This window comes from Lutra lutra, chromosome 18 (genome assembly GCF_902655055.1).
Source record: "Lutra lutra chromosome 18, mLutLut1.2, whole genome shotgun sequence".
Taxonomy (NCBI): Eukaryota; Metazoa; Chordata; class Mammalia; order Carnivora; family Mustelidae; genus Lutra; species Lutra lutra.
The window spans coordinates 25,162,869-25,181,745 of record NC_062295.1 but is presented as its reverse complement, the minus strand read 5'-3'; the positions used below and the strand labels follow the sequence as shown (position 1 = coordinate 25,181,745).

General features: G+C 44.2%; 1 protein-coding gene across 5 annotated transcripts in view; it reads right to left on the bottom strand.

Moving 5' to 3' along the window:
- Positions 1–9,618: 9,618 nt before the first annotated feature.
- CRCP (CGRP receptor component) overlaps positions 9,619–18,877 on the bottom strand; it is a 44,706-nt gene continuing 35,447 nt past the window's right edge. For 4 of the 5 annotated variants that reach the window (XM_047713436.1, XM_047713434.1, XM_047713435.1 and 1 more), the window contains 2 exons: positions 16,537–16,594; positions 9,619–11,231 (listed from right to left, as the gene is read on the bottom strand). In XM_047713436.1, the coding sequence (XP_047569392.1) occupies positions 11,085–11,231; positions 16,537–16,594 (205 nt within the window). In that variant the 3' untranslated portion in view covers positions 9,619–11,084. Of the gene's footprint in view, positions 11,232–14,204; positions 14,882–16,536; positions 16,595–18,877 lie in introns of those variants that run through there. The other variant, XM_047713433.1, reaches the window with a different exon arrangement.

The window sequence follows — 18,877 nt, the reverse complement described above, 5'->3', positions numbered from 1 at the left end:
ACTCTCCGTTGAGCACAGAGCCCAATCCCAGGACCCTGAAATCATGACCTGAGCCAAAATCAAGAGTTGGATGCTTAACCAACTGACTCACCCGGGCGCCCCATCTTTCATCTTTTTCATGTAAGCAATTACAGCTATGTATTTCCTCCCTAGCAGTGTTTACGTTGCATCACATACATTTTGGAATGTTGTGGTTTTGCTTTCATTTGTCTCAAGATATTTCATAACGTCCCTTGAGATTTCTTTTTTGACCCATTGGTTTTTAAACAGTGTGTTATTTAATTTCCATGTAATTATGAATTTTTCACTTCTCCTTCAGCTGATTTCTAATTTTATTCCACTGTGATGGGAAAACATTTTTGTATAATTTCAGTAGTTTTAAAATGTATTTATTTTTCTTGTGGCCTAACCTATGGTTTTTACGGGAGAATGCTCCATGTGCACTTGAGAAAATTGTGTACTCTCCTCCTGTTGGGTAGTGTCTGTATGTCTGCTGGGTTCAACTGGTTTATAGTATTGTTCAGGTCCTTTATTTCCTATCGATTCTGTCATGTTCTGTCATTACTGAAAGTGGCACCTACTATTTCTGTAGAGCTATCTATTTCTCTCTCCAATTCTGTCAATTTTTGCTTCAAATATTTTGATGATTTATTAGATACATAAAGGTAATTGTATCTTCTTGCTGTACTGAACCCTTTATTAATGTATCTTTGTCTCTTATAGCCTTTTAAAAATCTTAAGTCTACTTCGACTCATATTAGTATGTTCTCTGCTGCTGTCTTCTGGTTACTATTTGCACGAAATATCTTTTCCTATCTTTTCGTTTTTAATTTGTGTACTCAGATCTAGAGTGAGTCTCTTGGAAACAGCATAGAGTTGAATCATGCCTTAGAAATTCATACTGCCAATCCATGCCTTTTGATGCAGGGTTTAATCTACTTACATTGAAAGTAACTGATGATAGGGAAGAACTTACTTTTGGCCTTTTGTTGTTTTCTGTATGTCTAATAGCTTTTTTGTTCCTCATTTATTTTATTGCTGCCTTCCTTTTGGTTCAGTTGATTTGTTGTTTCTGTGACATATAAGAATACCCTTCTCATTCCCTTCTGTATGTTTTCAAACTATTTTACTTGTGGTTATCAAGGTGATTCTAGATAACATCCTAAAGTTGTCAGAATCTACTTTCGTTGATACAAACTTAAATTGCAAATAAAAATGTGCCTTACAGATCTGTCTCCATCCCTACACACTTATGTTACTGTTGCCACAAAGATATCTTTGTAGAATGAGTACATTTAAACACAGGCTTATGATGACTTTTTATGCTTTCTCTCTCAAATCCCATAAAAGAATAAAAAATAAAATTATAAACCAGAGTCGCAACACTGGTTTTTATCCTTGCCCTTGTATTTACATTTGCTGGAGATCTGTGTAGCCTCCTATAACTTTGAGTCACGTTTCAGGTCCTTTCATTTTAACCCGGAGCTCTCTCCTTAGCAGTTGTTGGCAGTCAGGTCTAGTGGTAATAACTGCTTCAGCTTTTGTTTATCCAGGAAAGTCTTAATTCCTCCCTCATTATTTTTTAGTTATGACCATTTTTAAGTGTACCATTCATTAGTGTTAAATATATCCACATTATTGCACAACCGATTTTGAGAACTCTTTTCATTTTGCAAAACTGAAACTCTAAACTCATTATACAACAGTAACCCATTATCCCCTTCTCTCAGTCCCCGACTAATATCATTCTACTTTGTCTTTATGAATTTGGCTATATTCTGGGTATCTCATATAAGTAGAACCATCGAGTCTTTGGTTTTTTTTGTGACTGGTTTGTTTCACTCAGCATAATAGCCTCAAGGTTCATCCATGTTGTAGCATGTGTTACATTTTCCTTCCTTTTTAAGGTTGAATAATATTTCATTGTGGGGATATTTTGCTTGTCCGCTAATCTGTCAATGGACACTTGGTTTGCTTCCATAGTAACTGGAGTATTGTGAATAATGCTACAATGAACATGGGTATACAAATATATCTTTGAGAGCTTGCTTTCAGTTCTTTGAGTATAAAACCATGCTGTATCATATGGTAATTGTGTTTAATTTTTTGAGGATGTGTCATACTGTTTTCTTTTTGCTACACCATTTTACATCCCCATCAACAGTGTACAAGGGTTCCAATTTCTCCACACTTGTTATTTTCTGTTTTGTTTGGTTTTGTTTTATAGCGACCATCCTTTAAAAAAAAAAAAGATTTTATTTATTCGAAAGAGAAAAACAGTGTGAGAGGGAACACAATCAGGGAGAGTGGGAAAGGGAACAGCAGGCTTCCCACTGAGCAGGGAGCCCAATGCGGGGCTGGATCCCAGGACCCTGGAATCATGACCCAAGCCAAAGGCAGATGTTTAATGACCGAGCCACCCAGGAACCCCTACAGCAACCATCCTAATGGCCATGGGGTGGTTTTCTCTTATTTTTGAAGGACAGTATTGTGTGGTGTAAAATTTGTAGTTGGAAGTTTTCTTTCACACTTTAAATACGTCATCTTACTCCCTTATAGACTCCGAGGTTTCTCCTGAGAAATTGACTGATAATCTTACTGAGGATCCCTTGTATGTGACAAGCCACCTTTCTCTTGCTGCTTTCCATTCCATCTTTGTCTTCCTATGATCTGATTATAATGTATGTTGCTACGGATCTCTTGAAGTCTATCCTACTTGGAGTTTAAATTTTCAATTTTTAGATTCATGTCTTTCTTCAGATTTGGGTAGTTTTGGCTGTTATTTCTTCAGATAATCTCTTCCTCTTTGTCTCTTCTTCTGGTACTCCCATATAAATATATTTGTCCTCTTGATTATATTCCATAAGCCCCTTAAGATGTTTATTTCCTTCATTCTTTTTGCTCCTCAATGTAATTTCTAATGTACTAGCTTCAAGTCTGCGGATTTGTCTGCCTGCTCAAATCTGTTGTTGAACCCTCAGTGAAATTTTCAATTATCCTTTCTCAGCTGCAAAATTTGTTTGGGTCCTTTTTATTTCTATCTCTTTGTTACTGTTCTCATTTTGACTGTTTTCCTAACTTCCTTAGTTAGGTTTAGTCATTTAGTGTTTTGTCATTTTCCCTTTAACTCTTTGAGCAAATTTCATAGTTATTTTGAAGTCTTTATTTAGTAAGTCTGATGCTTGCATTTCCTCAGGGAAGTATCCTACCACTTCATTTTCTTTTTTTGAATGGGCCGGGTTATCCTTCTTGTGATTTTTTTTGGTTGAAAATTGGGCAGGTGAAAAATAGCCACTTCTTCCAGTCTTTGCAGACTGGGTCTGTGCCAGTTTATTCTTTACTAATCAGTAGGATATGTTCTGAGCTTTGGGATCAAAGGAGAAAGCTAAGTCTTCAGGCGTTTTGGCATGCATCTCACCTGGGTGTGCACAATTTCCCCCTATACACATTGCCCTTATGTCTTAATTTCCCAGTTTCACTCCAATTTCTCCTTGGGGCCTTAGATGGTCTATTGTATGTCTCCAGCCACAATGTCCTGCCCCAGGTGTATCTGTGTCATAATCTCTCTATAGATTTTACGAGTAGTTCCTGCCACTTTATGCTGCATTTCCTCTGGAGAACTCCAATTATGGGAAAAAGAAATGAGTCCTTCAGGCAGTCCCCAGACAAGTTAGAACAGTGCAAATAAGGTTTGCTCTGCTCCCTTTAGTTTGAGGTGGAGGAGGGTATTGGAAAATGGGCTGCTACTTCCTCCAGATCAAGACTGCCCAAAAGTGGAAGGATAAGATGAGCAAAACTTTCATGAATCTTCCTACCATTTTGAATGTAGCTTTTTCTTAACTGGACAGTCACTTGGTTACTATAGACTTTTGACTGTTTTTCAGAGCTCCCTCAAGCTCAATTTATTATTTTCTTAAAAGATTTTTATTTGAGAGAGAGAGAGCACATAGGGAGGAGAAGCAGACTTCTTGCTGAGCAGGGAGCCCAATGCAGGGCTTGATCCCAGGACCCCAATATCATGACCTGAGCCGAAGACACGTAACCTACTGAGCCACCCAGGCGCTCCCATCAAGATCATTTTACCTAGCTTTTGTTTTCAATGTCTCTGCTGGAGAACAAGAGCTTAGAGCTTCTTAGTCCTCCGTTTTGTTGATGTCACTATGGAATTTTTATTCTCAATGCCATAGGAAGACTTCCAGCTTTTGAGCTGAGGATATGATGTAAAGAAAAAGTACTTTAGAATATTAAGTACAGGCAGGTACACAATGGGTGAGAGCGTGAACAGTGGAGGCACCAACTAACCTGTCTTATTTTGCAGACTCTGTGTCTCCTGAGGCTTGACTTTGTGGCCCAGTATACAGCACTAATCTTGGCATGGAATAACCCCAGATGTCCTGCAGAAAAGCCACACGGAGAACCTCATAAGGAAGGTTACTGGTGGATAGGGAATGCTCTTCTCCCTACTCTAGAACCATCTAAACAAAGGATCAGCAAATCAGAGCCTGTTGCCCGATTTTGTGGTTTTACTGGAACAGAGTCACACTCATCTATTCATAAATTGTCCATAGCTGCTCTCCCGTTGTAACATCAGAATTAAGTAGTTATGACAGTAATCTTACGAATTGCAAAGCCTAAAGTATGATCTGGTCCTTACTGACCCCTGCTCTAGATAATACAGTGAGTCTACGTGGGCTGGAAGGGTGCTGTCGATGACCGTATCTCCTAAGGGCCCAAGATGATGGATAACTAAGAAGTCCACAGAACCTGACTGACTAAACTTAGTAGTCCTCTTCTTCTCAGGGACAGAATGCTTGGAAGGACACAGGTTTCGACAAAAGGTACTAGGACACATGGATATCCACATGCAAAAAAGTGAAGTTGGACCCCTTCTTCATACCATATACAACAATTAACTCAAAACGGACTGAAGACCTAAATGTATAAAATTTTTAGAAGTTACAGAGGAGTAATTATTTATGATCTTGATTTAGGCAATAGAGATCTCAGATATGATACCAAAGCCAGAAAGAACCATAGGGAAAAAGGTATGTTGGACTTCATCAAAATTAAAAACTTACATGCTTCAAAGACATCATCAATAAAGTGGAAAAAAAAAACACCAAAAAAAGGGAGAGAGAAAAATTATATATCTGCTAAGGGTTTAGCATCCAGGATATATAAAGAAATCTTGCAATTCAACAGTAGAGACAAACAACTCAATTAAAAATGGGCAAAGGAGAAGAACAAGGAGACTGACACTACATGACTTCAAGACTCAGTACGAAGCCACAGTAATCAAGACCGCGTGCTATTGGTGAAGGAGCGCACAGAACAACGGGACAGAACAGAGTCCAGAACCACCCGTACAAAGAGACGCAACTGAGCTTTGACAAAGGATCAAAGCAATCAGATGGACAAAGGACAGTCTTCTCAGCAAAGGGTGTTGGAACAACTGGATACTCACATACCAAAAGAACAGGCATGTAGACCTTACATTTTTTGCAAAAAATCACTCAAAATTAACCAGACCTAAATGTGAAACACAAAACTATAAAGTTCCAAAAGATAACACAGGAGGAATCTAGGTGACTTCATGATGATAATCTAGCTTCACGGTGACTTTTTAGGTACAACATCAAAACTATGATCCATGAAAAAAAAAATGGACAGGCTGGACTTCTTTAAAATTAAAAACTTCTGTTCTGTAAAAGACTGTACGAGAATAAAAAGACAAATCGTGGACTAGCAGAAAATATTTGCAAAACACCTATTTGATAAAGGCCTAGTATCCAGAATATATTTTAAAAACCACTTAAGTCTTAACAACAACAACAAAACCACCTAATTAGAAAATGGCAAGAGAGGCGCCTGGGTGTCTCAGTGGGTTAAGCCTCTACTTTCAGCTCGGGTCATGATCTCGGGGTCCTGGGATCAAGTCCTGCATTGGGCTCCCTGCTCAGCAGGGAGCCTGCTTCCCCCTCTCTCTCTGCCTGCTTCTCTGCCTACTTGTGATCTCTCTGTCAAATAAATAAAATATTAAAAAAAAAAAAAGAAAATGGCAAGAGATCTGGACACTCACTAATAAAGATACACAGTTGGCAAATAATATGGATATCTTATGTCTTTAGGGAATTTCAATGAAAACAACATGATACCACAACATACCTATTAGGATGGCCAAAACCCGAAACACTGATACCACCAAATTCTAGTGAGGACACAGAACAAAAGGAATTCTGATTCTCTGCTGCTGAGTGGCACAGTCACTTTGTAATATGGGTTACCAGTTTCTTACAAAACTAAACAAACCCTTACCCCATGACCCAGCTGTTAGACTCCTTGGTATTTACCAAAATGAACTGAAAACTTCTGCTCACACAGATGTGCATACACATGTTTACAGTGCCCTTTTTTGATAATTACCAAAATCTGGAAGAAATTAAGAGGACCTTCAATAGCTGAATGGAAAACAAACAGGTACATCTTGATGATGGAATACTATTCAATACTAAAAAGAGATGAGCTATCATGCCATGGAATCACATGGAATAACCTTTTTTTAGAAGATTTTATTTATTTATTTGTCAGAGAAAGACAGAGATCGAGCACAGGCAGGGGGAGCAGCAGGAAGGAGAAGCAGGCTCCCCGTTGAGCAGTGATCCCGATGTGGGGCTCAATCCCAAGACCCTGGGATCATGACCTGAGCCAAAGGCAGACGCTTAACCAACTGAGCCACCCAGGCGTCCCCAGATGGAGTCATCTTAAATGCATATTGCTACGTGAAAAATCCAACCTGCAAAGACCACACACTGTACGATTCCAACTGTATGACACTCTGAGAAAGGCAAAGCTGTGGAGACAGTAAAAATATCAGTGACTGAAAGGGATTTGGAGGAAGGGAGGGGATGAAAGGTGGAGCACAGGGTATTTTCAGGGCACTGAAAATATTCTGATGATACTATAATGGCTGAATACATGTATTTGCCAAAACCCCCCTTCTATCTATGCATTACTGCACTTTCTAATGTACAACAGAGTGAACCCTAATATAAACTATGAACTTTAAGTAGTAAAAATTTATCAACACTGGCTCATCAAATGTAATGAGTATACCACACTAATGCACGATGTGAATAACAGGGGAATCTTTGGAGGGGGCAAGGGCCTGCATAGGAATTCCCTGTACTCTCTGTTCAATTTCTCTGTAAACCTCCTTGAAAAACTTTTTTTTTTTTGTTAAGTGCAAAGGATTTCAACGAACATTCCTTCAAAGCACATATAAAAGTGGCCAGTAAGGACACGAAAAGACGCTCAGCTTTAATAGCCATTAGGGAATTACAAATGAAAACCACAATGAGCGAGCACTTCACAACCACGGGGATGGCTGTAACCAACAAGAGGGACGAGACGGGACTCCGCCATGCCCTGCCGGTGGAAGCACAGTACAGTGCGAGTGCTAGGAAAACAGCTTGGCAGTTCATCAAATAGTTTAACAGAGTCATCACATAACCCACAAATTCCAATTTTAAGTATATGCAAGAGAAAGGAGAACACAAGTCACCAAAATTTTGTACAACAGCCGGAGTAGAAACAGCCCAAATGTCCAGCAACTGAGGAGTGAACAATGGTACATCCATGCAATGAGCTACTGTTCGGCCATAAAAAGCAACAACATAGCTGCACCATGAAAATACGCTAACTCAGTAAGTCAGATGCTAGACACCATATACGGTGAGACTCAATTTGTGTGAAATGACCCGGACAGGCAACATGTCCAGGAGAAAGCAGGTTAGTGGCTACCAGAGGCCATGGGGGAAATGTTGATGGAGAGTGACGGCTGTTCTGGAATTGGGAGCGATGGTAGTGCAACCCTGTGATATAGTCAAAACCACAGAATGGTATAATCTTAAAAATAAGTAAAAGGATCTCTAAGCAGTTTTACTTCCTCTGAACCCATTTGTTCATTGTGTAATTAAATAAGGTTTATGATTCTTTTCAGAGTCTGTGATCTGTTTTATCATTTACTGAGAAATGATCCATTTATACAAGTGGGTGTTCAATTAGTTTCCGGGGAGAAAATGATTTAGCAAAGGCTATTCTGGAGCACTGATTTACTTATTTCTCACTAGGGGGTGAGCTTTTGAGCTGGTGCACAATTTAGGGAAATGGTACCCATTATTTTATGAACAAACCCTGAATAAATGGGAAGTCCTCTGAAGTGGCTGTAGGTCATACTGTAACTTTTTTTTAAAAGATTTTATTCATTTATTTGACAGAGAGGGATCACAAGTAGGCAGAGAGGCAGGCAGAGAGAGAGGAGGGGAAGCAGGCTCCCTGCTGAGCCGAGAGCCCAATGCGGGGCTCGATCCCAGGACCCTGAGATCATGACCTGAGCCAAAGGCAGAGGTCCAACCCACTGAGCCACCCAGGCACCCCCATACTGTAACTTTTTAGAAAAAGATTTTATTTATTTAGAGAGTGTGCGTGGGAGGGCGAGGGGCAGGAGAGGAAGAATCTCAAGCAGACCCCCCACTGAGCACGGAGCCCGATGTGGGGCTCAATCCCACCACCCTGTTATCATGATCTGAGTCAAAATCCAGAGTCTGACACTTAACCAACTGAACCACCCAGGTGCCCTCATACTGTAACTTTTAAGCAAAAGGGGGCAAGGGAAATATTTGGGTAAACCTCTAACTGGGAGTCAATTTTTTAAGAGTTCAACTGTACTAACTTCTTGATAGATAACTAAAAAATCTTCCTGTGTCCAAAACTAGGGCTTTCCCCTTAAAAAAAAAAAAAAAAAAAAAGCAAACTGAGATTCTAGGAAAGCCTGGAATAACAAAGGGAGACTGGTCGACCTAAAAATATATCTAGCTACAGTGACTGAGCCCTACACTGGCAACAGTTCTCAAAACTCTGCCTTCCTCACATGCCTGACCTGGATCCCCTTAGAGCTGCCCCTCCTAGGGTGACCAGACACTGGGAGTCAGCCTCTGTACGGGGACATAATTCAACTGTCAAGAACACATTCCGTAACATGCACGAAGGCCAAGGACAACAAACACACGGATGTGCTTTCTTCTTTTTAAAGAATACAACAGTCATAGGGTCAAAAACGAAAACCACACAGAAGGATATAAAATGAAAAGATTCCCAGGCTCTCCCACTCTCCTTCCCAGATGTGATACTGATTACATTTCCTGTGCAAATTATCTTATTTCTGAATGTTATTAATGTGACAGGAATATTGGGGCGCCTGGGTGGCTCAGTGGGTTAAGCCTCTGCCTTCCGCCCAGGTCATGGTCTCAGGGTCCTGGGATTGAGCCCCGCATTGGGCTCTCTGCTCGGCGGGGAGTCTGCTTCCCCCTCTCTCTCTGCCTGCCTCTCTGCCTACTTGTGATCTCTCTGTCAAATAAATAAATAAAATCTTAAAAAAAAAAATGACAGGAATATTATGCAGAATATGTTTCTTCTAAGTCTTCCAGAGCCTGCCTGCCTTCATCAGAAATGGAGGTTAAATTCAGGTCCCAAGTATTAAACTTGAAATTTTCCCGCAATCTAAAACAGATTTCAGACCTAAATAGATTCGATTTCTTTTTTTAATAAAAAATTCACACATTTTACCTTTTAAGTCAGATTTTATTTCAATTCATGGCAAAACAAACTCTTCAAATATTTATAAAAATACCAAAAGTTGGCAGTCACTTGGAAACAATTTATTATTAACTAGATTAATCCATTAAGAAAATGCACTGAATACACTCAAGGTTAAAATGAAACAGTGACACGGGTTCAATGTCTTGACAAATAAATCAACAGTTCCTGGTAAAACTCCCAATACGAAGAGAAGTTTAAAAACAAATGCCCTTCGAACTCCAGTTTTGTGCCTGTAAACAGGTCTCAGCTGACCTCAGTGATAAGCTTAACAACCACATCACTGTGACTGGCAGGGTTGGGGATGGTTGAAATAATCTTGTAATTACAAGGGCGTGGGAAGTAATCCAATTAATAGCACCAAAACATATGTAATCTCACAATAAAGGGAGCACTAATTTGAAAAATTAATGTCTGTGGGCATTTTCTTCCCCAAATGGGGGGTAGAGCAAATGTGGGCAATTACTGTTCAGCAATATTCCCAGGACCTAAGGCAGCCAGCCGTCCGGGGCTCCTGAGCCCTCCAAACCTCGGTATCCGCAAGCTCCTCACGTGGTGCTCCTCCCAGGACCCGGAACTGGAGCGCTGAGGCCGCTGCCGCCGCCAACAAGCTCCGATTCGCATTACCAGGCTCCAGCCCTTCAGATCCCGTCCCTACCTGTGCCCCTTCTACTGACCCAACAACCCGCCCCTGTGCAAGCGCAGCCCGCCTGGCCTCGGGGCGGGCAGGAGGCGCTCGCGGTCCTAAAGGCAGCCGGCGCTGGACTTCTGTCACCGCCGTCCGCGGCCTGCTGTGCGGCTCGTCCACTGGGACGGGCGGACGCCCTAACGTTGCAGACTACGTAGTGAGCTCGTGAACAACAGCCCTGCCAGGCCTCTCTTCTCTTATCCTTGCTGTTCTCGAGGAAGAGCTTCCTCTCTGGTGAGCCAAGTCCGGCGGCTCATTCCAACCTACAGCAACGACGTGTGGCTCCGGGAGTGTCTGGTCATCTGCCCGGATTCTCCCCGCTCGGCCCCCCACAACGGCACCCAGCGCCCCTGCTCGGGAAGCGCCGAGAGCAGATGACGCGACTAGGACACGGCCCATCACAGGCGACACAAGCAGTCCTGCTGCTGCGTATGGGGCCTGGCCGCGACTATGGCAAAGGCCACAGAAGAAACATTTTTACCACGGGGGGTTGCACGGTCATCGTCCTGACTTTGTCCGCCTCCCTTCAGCTCTCTGCCCTGACAGCCTCCGTCTGTCTTCACCACGCTGCGTCTCCCGGAGGCACGAGGACCTCTTCTAAGCCTGTTTCTGTGGTTTCTCCAGCCACCGTGAAACCAGGCCTGCTGGGACGGAAGGTGAAACCCTGAGCAATTCTCTGGGAGGCCGGGAACCGGCTGCTGACTTCTCAGGGTCTTGAGGCGGCCAGGCCGGCCGTGCCCCTCTACGCGGCGTCCTCGTCATCCCCCGTCACGTTGTCCGGGTTCCTCTTCTGCTCGGCCTCCGGCCCCGCGGGCAGAATGCTGGTCACGGTGTGGAGAAGCGCCTCGATCTGCTCCTCCGTGAGCCGCTCTTCGCTCTCCTCCACCATCTGCAGAAGGAGACCTCGGAGGGTTACAGTCGAGCCGCACAGGCCAAGTCCGGCCCTGCCCTCCCCACCCACGTTGTTCCCGGTCTGCTGCCCTCCGGAGTGCCGAGCTCGGGGCCTGGCTCCAGAGGCCGGTCCTCTCCGTCCTGGTGGGAGGGAGGGAGAAGCCGACTCAAATTCCTAAGCCACCGCTCAAAATGGGTCAAGGCAAAAAGCAACTTGCAGGTTAGCGCTTTTCCTCAAAGAAACAGAAAACTCTACCAGTCCTACACCCACCCATATGCACACGTGTCTGTTGTATGTGCCAAGAAAACTCAGCTCTGGCAAGTGAAATGGCCCTTTACATACGTCCGGATTTCACAAGCACAGCTGAACTCAGGAATCCTACCAGCAACTCATCTGATGGTGGCCCACTGCGTGCCAATGGCTCCTCTACTTCTCCGCATCCCCACTCCCACCACCAGCAGCTCTTCCGGGAGCTCACGTGCTTGACCGCACACAGCACTTCCCGTCTGGTACTTCTCTCAAGCCTCGCAACAGTCCCGGCCAAGGAGAGAATGGGAATCCCAAGCCAGGCCTGCCCGACACTTAACACCTACAATCAACCTAACACACACCATGTGGCCCTGGTCCTCTCCTGGTAACGTGGAGCAGGAGTCTGACGAGTGACGGCTGGGGAATGACCCCCGGGTCTAACTAAATCAGGTCCACTTAGAGCCCAGCGTGACACGTCCTGGAAATCTACGCACGAACGACCCACAATTATGAGCAGTTTTCTTAGCCTCACCTCTAGTTCTCCACATATTAACGAATACAAACACAGTCAACAATGTTTTTAAGAGTAACACACCGGCAGGCAAAGTACTAACCCATGTTCCCTCAGTGGCACCAGTCATCTATCACAAACAGCTAGACGTGTCCAGGGTTCTGTTCTGCGGCATTTCCCAAAGCAACTCTGAAATCTGCCAACTAAGACCAAGAGGAATTCTGTGAAGAAATCCTAGCAGATTTAAGTAAAACAAACAACAAGCTAGGCTTACAACCATGAAAAGGATTTCAGTCTAACTATCCCACTTCAGACGACAGCAGAGAAGCTGATCAGATCAGGTAATGTGTCCAAGATCACATCACAAACTCCTGGCAAACCACTGGTCTCTTCAAGTTTCTACGACCAGAGAATAATCCTGAGTGTTCTAGGGTGGGAGATCCTTTTTTTTTTTTTTTTAAGATTATTTATTTATTATTTTATAGACAGAGATCACAAGTAGACAGAGAGAGGAATAGGGTGGGAGATCCTGAGTGAACCAATGGGGCTGCGGTCATATAAAAAGACCATTTCCTAAAGATTCAAAGGCTCCATAAAATGTCAGCTCTATTGAACAAGAAATGATCCTCAAAAATCCATTTTTTATTTTTTATTTTTTTAAATCCATTTTTTAAACCAGACATGTAAAATTAGGGTGTGTAAAAGGAAATAATCTAACACAGACTGTCTCCAAAATATGAAGGAGTTGGAAAGGGGTACATCCGATTTGATTATTTAATCTTAAGAAAAGATGGTCTCCACCGAGAGAGGAATGTCTCCAAATTCGTGAACTGGCACGTGCATTTAGTTCGGAACTGCTCCCCAGCTCGGGGGAAGCGGGCAGGGAGGTTCAGACGGCTCTGGGACGCTGACAACCTCCCAGCAGTACTCGTGTGGGGGCTTTCCCACAGTCCCCACCCAGCACGCGGCTGTCCACTGTTGCGTAAGCGCGGGCTCAGCATTAGAAAGAAAACCCAACCTGGGCCTCACAGCAAGTAGTGCAAGGTCTTGTGACTTTGGATTCCAGCTCTTTCTAGAGTCCATGGTTTGAGAGAATTTAGTTATATGACTTCTGAGAAGCCTTCATTTTTAGAAGACCAAATGGAGAAGACTTGACCAGGCCACCTTCCTGCATCCCCTCCTCTGGTCTGGCAGATGCAGTGATGGTGAGGCGTCAGCTAATGTGTTCCCGGTGAGAGTGCCGAAGAACAGAAGGTTTCATCAGCACACACTTCTCGGGTCACAAACTTTTCACACTAAGATTCCCAGTCACAGCAAGAAAACCCAAACCTCATTAAGCAAAATGAAACACACAGACACAAAAAGAAACTCTCAGAAACCAAAAACTCACTAACCCCTCTTGGATCAAGACAAAATGATACGAACTCTATCACTCGTCACCTTTTCTTCCCAACACAGAGGAAATTGAGGCCAAAATAAGGAAACGCAAAGCACCATCTCAACATCTAAACACTGAGGTTTCAAGTTGTTCCGAATATAAGGGCGAATGAATGTGAAAATCCCATTTGCAGATGGGTCAAAAAGAAAGTTTCATCACATACAAATTCCTAGGGGCTGTCAAACTGGCCTGCTATACTCCAAAAAAGATTGCTTCTCATTCTAAGCTGTCAAGGCAAACTTCCTACTTTACCCAAAACAACAAAACAACTCAAACTAGTAACAATGGACACTTCTAACTATTTGACCCAGAACAGTTCACTTAATCTCTGTAACTTTCAAATTTTCTCCACTGTTAAGTGAAAGTAATGCCTACAGTAAGGACCAAATGAGAACAAACATTACAGTGTTTTATAAGCCATAAAACTCTTATTTATTCCAAGACATTTAATAATCATTTTAAAAAAGATTTTATTTATTTATTTGACAGAGATCACAAGCAGGCAGAGAGGCAGGCGGGGGGGCGGGGGGGGGGGGACAGGCTCCCTGCTGAGCAGAGCCCAATGCCGGTCTTTATCCCAGGACCCTGAGACCATGACCTGAGCCAAAGGCAGAGGCTTTAACCCACTGAGCCACCCAGGTGCCCCTAAAATCATTAACTTTAAAAAAAAAAATATGTTATTTATTTGACAGAGAAAGACAGAACACAAGCAGGGAGAGTGGGAGGGGAGAAGCAGGTCTACCGCTGAGCCAGGGCTCTGATACGGGGCTCAATCCCAGGACCCTAGGGCCATAACCTGAGCTGAAGGCAAAGGCTTAACCATCTGAGCCCCCCAGGCACCCCGATAATCACTGACTTTTAGCAGGCATACATATACGGTAGTGCTGCTCAGGACAGTGGCCTGTGAGGTCATGAGGCTCACTGTCCTGTCTTCAGGCCAGAGAGCTCACGAACTGTTCCCATACGAACACACAACAGGGAGTGGCAGAAATCACGAAGCTGGTGGCTTCCTCCTCCCTTCTCACAGACAGCAGACAGTCACCTGTGGATCTGTGGATCTCAGCAAATCAGGGCTGAGGCGTAACTAAAAGCAGCTTCAGCCTCCCAAACAGAACACTAATAAAGGCTGCGTGCCGCTCATGCTTCTGGACGTGAGGAGAAGAAATGAGCTGTTAGGTCATCACAGGGAACCTCTGTACTTCACACCCTGTGTGAAAACCCCATTTCTTATCCCTCGCTTGGGAGGAGACACTGCCACAAGCCTTGTAAATGTTTCGCTACCCTCTGTAGCCAAATCCCAGGCTTGGGAAAAATCGGAGTATAAAATGGTCTGACTGCTGGGAAACAATATACACATGAAGACCTACTACCTACTTGTGAAAAGGAGAAAAGAACAGACAGTCTCAGGGGACACCACACACACATCTTCCTGCTATGCAAAGCACATGGCTTGGAGGAGAAAGTAAGGCTTTGTCAGACAGACCCAATTAGCCCGTCACTAGCACAGACTCTGCTGAGGGCATGAAAGGTGACATACACAAATCCCACGGCATACAGCAGGCACTCCTAATAGTAGCTAATTGTACCAAGTAATGACAGAGTTTCTACAGGGATGAGGTCACGCCAATCCTCATCTCCTCTCTCCATCTGTCATTAAGCCATGAGTAACATATGTTGCTGATTAAAGTTGGACAGAATAGGACATGTGATCTTTAACCCAGAGGGACATGGATTAGTTTCTTGCTGATTTGTTTGTTTTTTCTTTTCTAAGCTGTATCTCCAACACAGTTGAAAGCATCAGAATAAGGGTACAAAAAAAAAAAAAAAAAAAAAAAAAAAAGGATTTCTATTTAGCCTAAAGGCCAGTTCCCCCAGAAAGTCGCCCTTTATGGAAGGAATTTTTCTAATTTAATTTTGGGTGCACTCTGAAGGACAGAAACAACACTGGGAAGACAATAAAAGTTATAGTCAAAAACTAAATTCCCGTGACCCTTTCAAAAAGGTTCTTTGTAAAGCGATTCTAAACATCATAGGTATTTCTGGTTACTTTCTTCCACACTTTTCTGAAGGAACTTTGACAAAGGAGAAGTTCTTCTAAAATTGACTTTGCAAATTCCTTAATTCTCCTTTTGTTAATTCTCCGATCAGTTTTTTTCTCTTAAACCGGCAGTTAAATGGCCTGCCTGATACTTAGAGCTTCGATGGTATTCTCTGACCTGCACAGCGGAGGGAAATTGCTCCAGGACATCAACACAGCAGCTGCTCGGTTTGTCTCACTGGGCCTCATTTTCATACTCTCCTTAGACCATGTGTGGCTCCTACTCTTGCTGCTTCGCACCATTCTAAAGCTTGGGTCGCCTGTGCAAGTGATGAGAGTCCGCTGAATGGTCGTATGCCGCGAAACAAGACCATCACGTCTGTGGTTTTAGAAAGTGAACTGGCCGTGGTGGGAAAGGTAGACTGGAGGGGCCAGACCGAGGCAGGGATGACAAGAGGACAACCGCGAGAGCCACACTGAGAAGTGACAGAAAGGGACATGGTGCAGCAGGGAGAGAAGAGAGAACAAGGGAAGACAGAAGCAACAGAACCTAGGGACTGAGTGCGTAGATCAAAGGCAGAGAATGACTTCCAGGTTTCTGGCTTAGGAGACTGGGCCAGGAGGCTGAGAGAGCACGGGAGGAAGGGCACATGTGCTCCGTGAACCAAGAACAGAAACGGGGGAGCAGGGCTGAAGGGCGGGAGTCAGGGAGGAGAAATTCTGCCAGAGTCGTGGTGAGTCTATTGTTTCCATGCAACATCTGGTTGGCAATAATCCCTACAGGAAACCAGTGGCCAGAACAGGGCAGGACATCAAGGGAGACAAAGAGCTGCTGAGATGCCCAAGCCCCGAGAAAGAACTAAATTTCCTCTCGTCTCTTACTTTCATCAAGTCCATACCAACTAGGATCGAACTGGTGAGGTCCCCTTCTCTCACGAAATGGGGGTCGCCGGGCCGTCTTTTCAAGAAATGCCAATTCCTGCCTCGTCTGTTCTCCACCTTTATCACCCTTCCTCCCTCTCAGGCCCGGAAGCCAGCCCCTCACGCTCAGGCCGCCTTCACTCACCAGCTGGATCTCAACAGCAGTCATGGGCCTGTGATTCAACAGCTGAAGCTTTTCAGCTCTGTCAAAAGAAAAGTACAAAGAATTTAAAACTCTTATTCCCTTTAGAATCCTGAGTCTTGACCAAACTGTTTAGAGAACGCTGTGTCAGATGACAAATGGGAGAACCTGCTGGAACGTGGCCTTCAGTTTCTTCAACTGTAAAATGAGAGAATGGGAACAGGAGAGCCTATGTCGGAGACCCTCGGAGGGTACCAGCGTGTATCAGAATTCTGACAACAACAGAGATACTGACGAAAAGAAATGTAACAAATAGCAGAGGTGCAGTCTTAATACACTTTATTGGAAAAATATGAAGAAAATAACATTCTCTTAATCCAGATTATAGAAAGATTATAAAACAATCTTGGTTGGTTGGTATCACTTAGAAATGGATGAGAATTTGGGGCACCTGGGTGGCTCAGTGGGTTAAGCCTCTGCCTTCGGCTCAGGTCATGATCCCAGGGTCCTGGGATCGAGCCCCACGTCAGGCTCTCTGCTCAGCAGGGGGTGTGCTTCCTCCTCTCTCTCTGCCTGCCTCTGCCTACTTGTGATCTCTGTCTGTCAAATAAATAAATAAAACCTTAAAAAAAAAAAAAAAGAAATGGCTGAGAATTCCTTTTTGAGATTAATATTAAACGTCAGATTTGGACTTATTATCTTAGAAAACAAAAACCAGGACAGGAAGGGGGCAGGGGCTAATGTACAGAGGCACAGGCGTAGTCCTCTACACACACAGTTCACGGTCCAGCTGGGAAAGGAGACAAACACAAGCGAGTCTTAACAAACATGTCACAACTAAAGGGAAGAATCTTCACCGGTCACAAGACCACGGTGAGCTCACTGCCAGAGGGTGGCTGAAATGTGTGCACTCTCACTGGTGACACAGGACTTAAAAGAAAAAAGAAGAGCTCCAGTGACCACCCCTGTGTAGGTGACAATTCTGAAGTTTCATCTCTCATTCTGACCCGGGAGCTCCAGACTCATCTTTCAGTTCAACTCAGTAAATATTTATTGAGCTTAAAGACATTCTGAAATGAGCAGATGAATGAGCCACAGGCCCACAGCGGCTCTGGGGGAAGCAGCACATTAGCCAGCCGCCCTATGCCGAGGTCTCACCATCTGTACAACAGCAACGATAACAGAACTTGTATCTCACCAGGGGGTTCGGAGGGATGGACATCTTTCCGTTTATACCGTCCGCAGCTACCATTTGTTGCTTACTTCCCATATGGCGAGCACACTGAGCCCTCCGACTTAACCGACGCTGAGATGGTGAGTAACCTGCCCAAGGTTACACAGCTAGGAAATGGCAGAGCTGGGACTCGGCCATCAAAGCTCATGTTCTTAACCATCTGCTTCTAGTACTCAGTATTCAACACGATGACTGTCACACAGCTATGTCTCCACAAATGGCAGTCATTAGGGAGGCACTTGTAATTAAGTTCTACTCCTCATATTCCCCCACACATTTCCTCTAGACTCAAAGATGACTTCACAGAGGAGGAAACCCTTGCACTGGGCCCTGAAGGATTTTCTAGGCAAAATGATTATAGGAAAGGGGAGTCAGGACCAGAACAGCCCGAGTAAATGGCCAGAAGAACAAAAATGATGGAGTTTTGGGAAACAGCTGCGTGAGAGGCTGTGGGACCTGAGGCTGGGTCATCAGAACAAGACCACACGGGCTCCAACCGCAGGGCTGCATGTGACTCTGCGGACACCGGAAAGCAACCAAGGAAAGACGTGACATGTTCTCAGGTGAGAAGAAATGAGGCAGGGCTGGCAATGAGACTGGACAGTGAAGCGCTCCTGGCCACCCCGAGGTCAACAGGACCTAACAACCGCCCAGTGGGGCGGGGACAGGCGAAGGAAAGAGAAGAGTCAGGGTTCAATGTCAGGCTTTTAGGCTATTTGGGAAAAATTTATTATTTGAAATCTGAGTTTGAGTTTGAGGTTGCTTTTGGAACAACAAGGAGAACTCTGTCCAGCCACCTGTCTAGTTTTAGGTCTAGTGCGACCAGCAGACTGGACGTATCAGCAAGGAGTCACACGAAACAATGGGAGTGCACCACGGTCCACACCAACTACACAGCAAGTGAAGACCAGGACAAGGGGCGGGGGGAGCAGGTTGACAGTCAGAAGTCACTGGATTTGCCAAAACAGAGGGCACCAGTGGCCTGTGCAAGTAGTTTGGTAGAATGACAGTGGTGGGGACAACTGGATTGTAGGGACTAAGGATTAACTGTGGAGAAATTAACCTTTACTTTTCCTGTAATGCAGTATCACTGCTTTATTAAGACCTTTA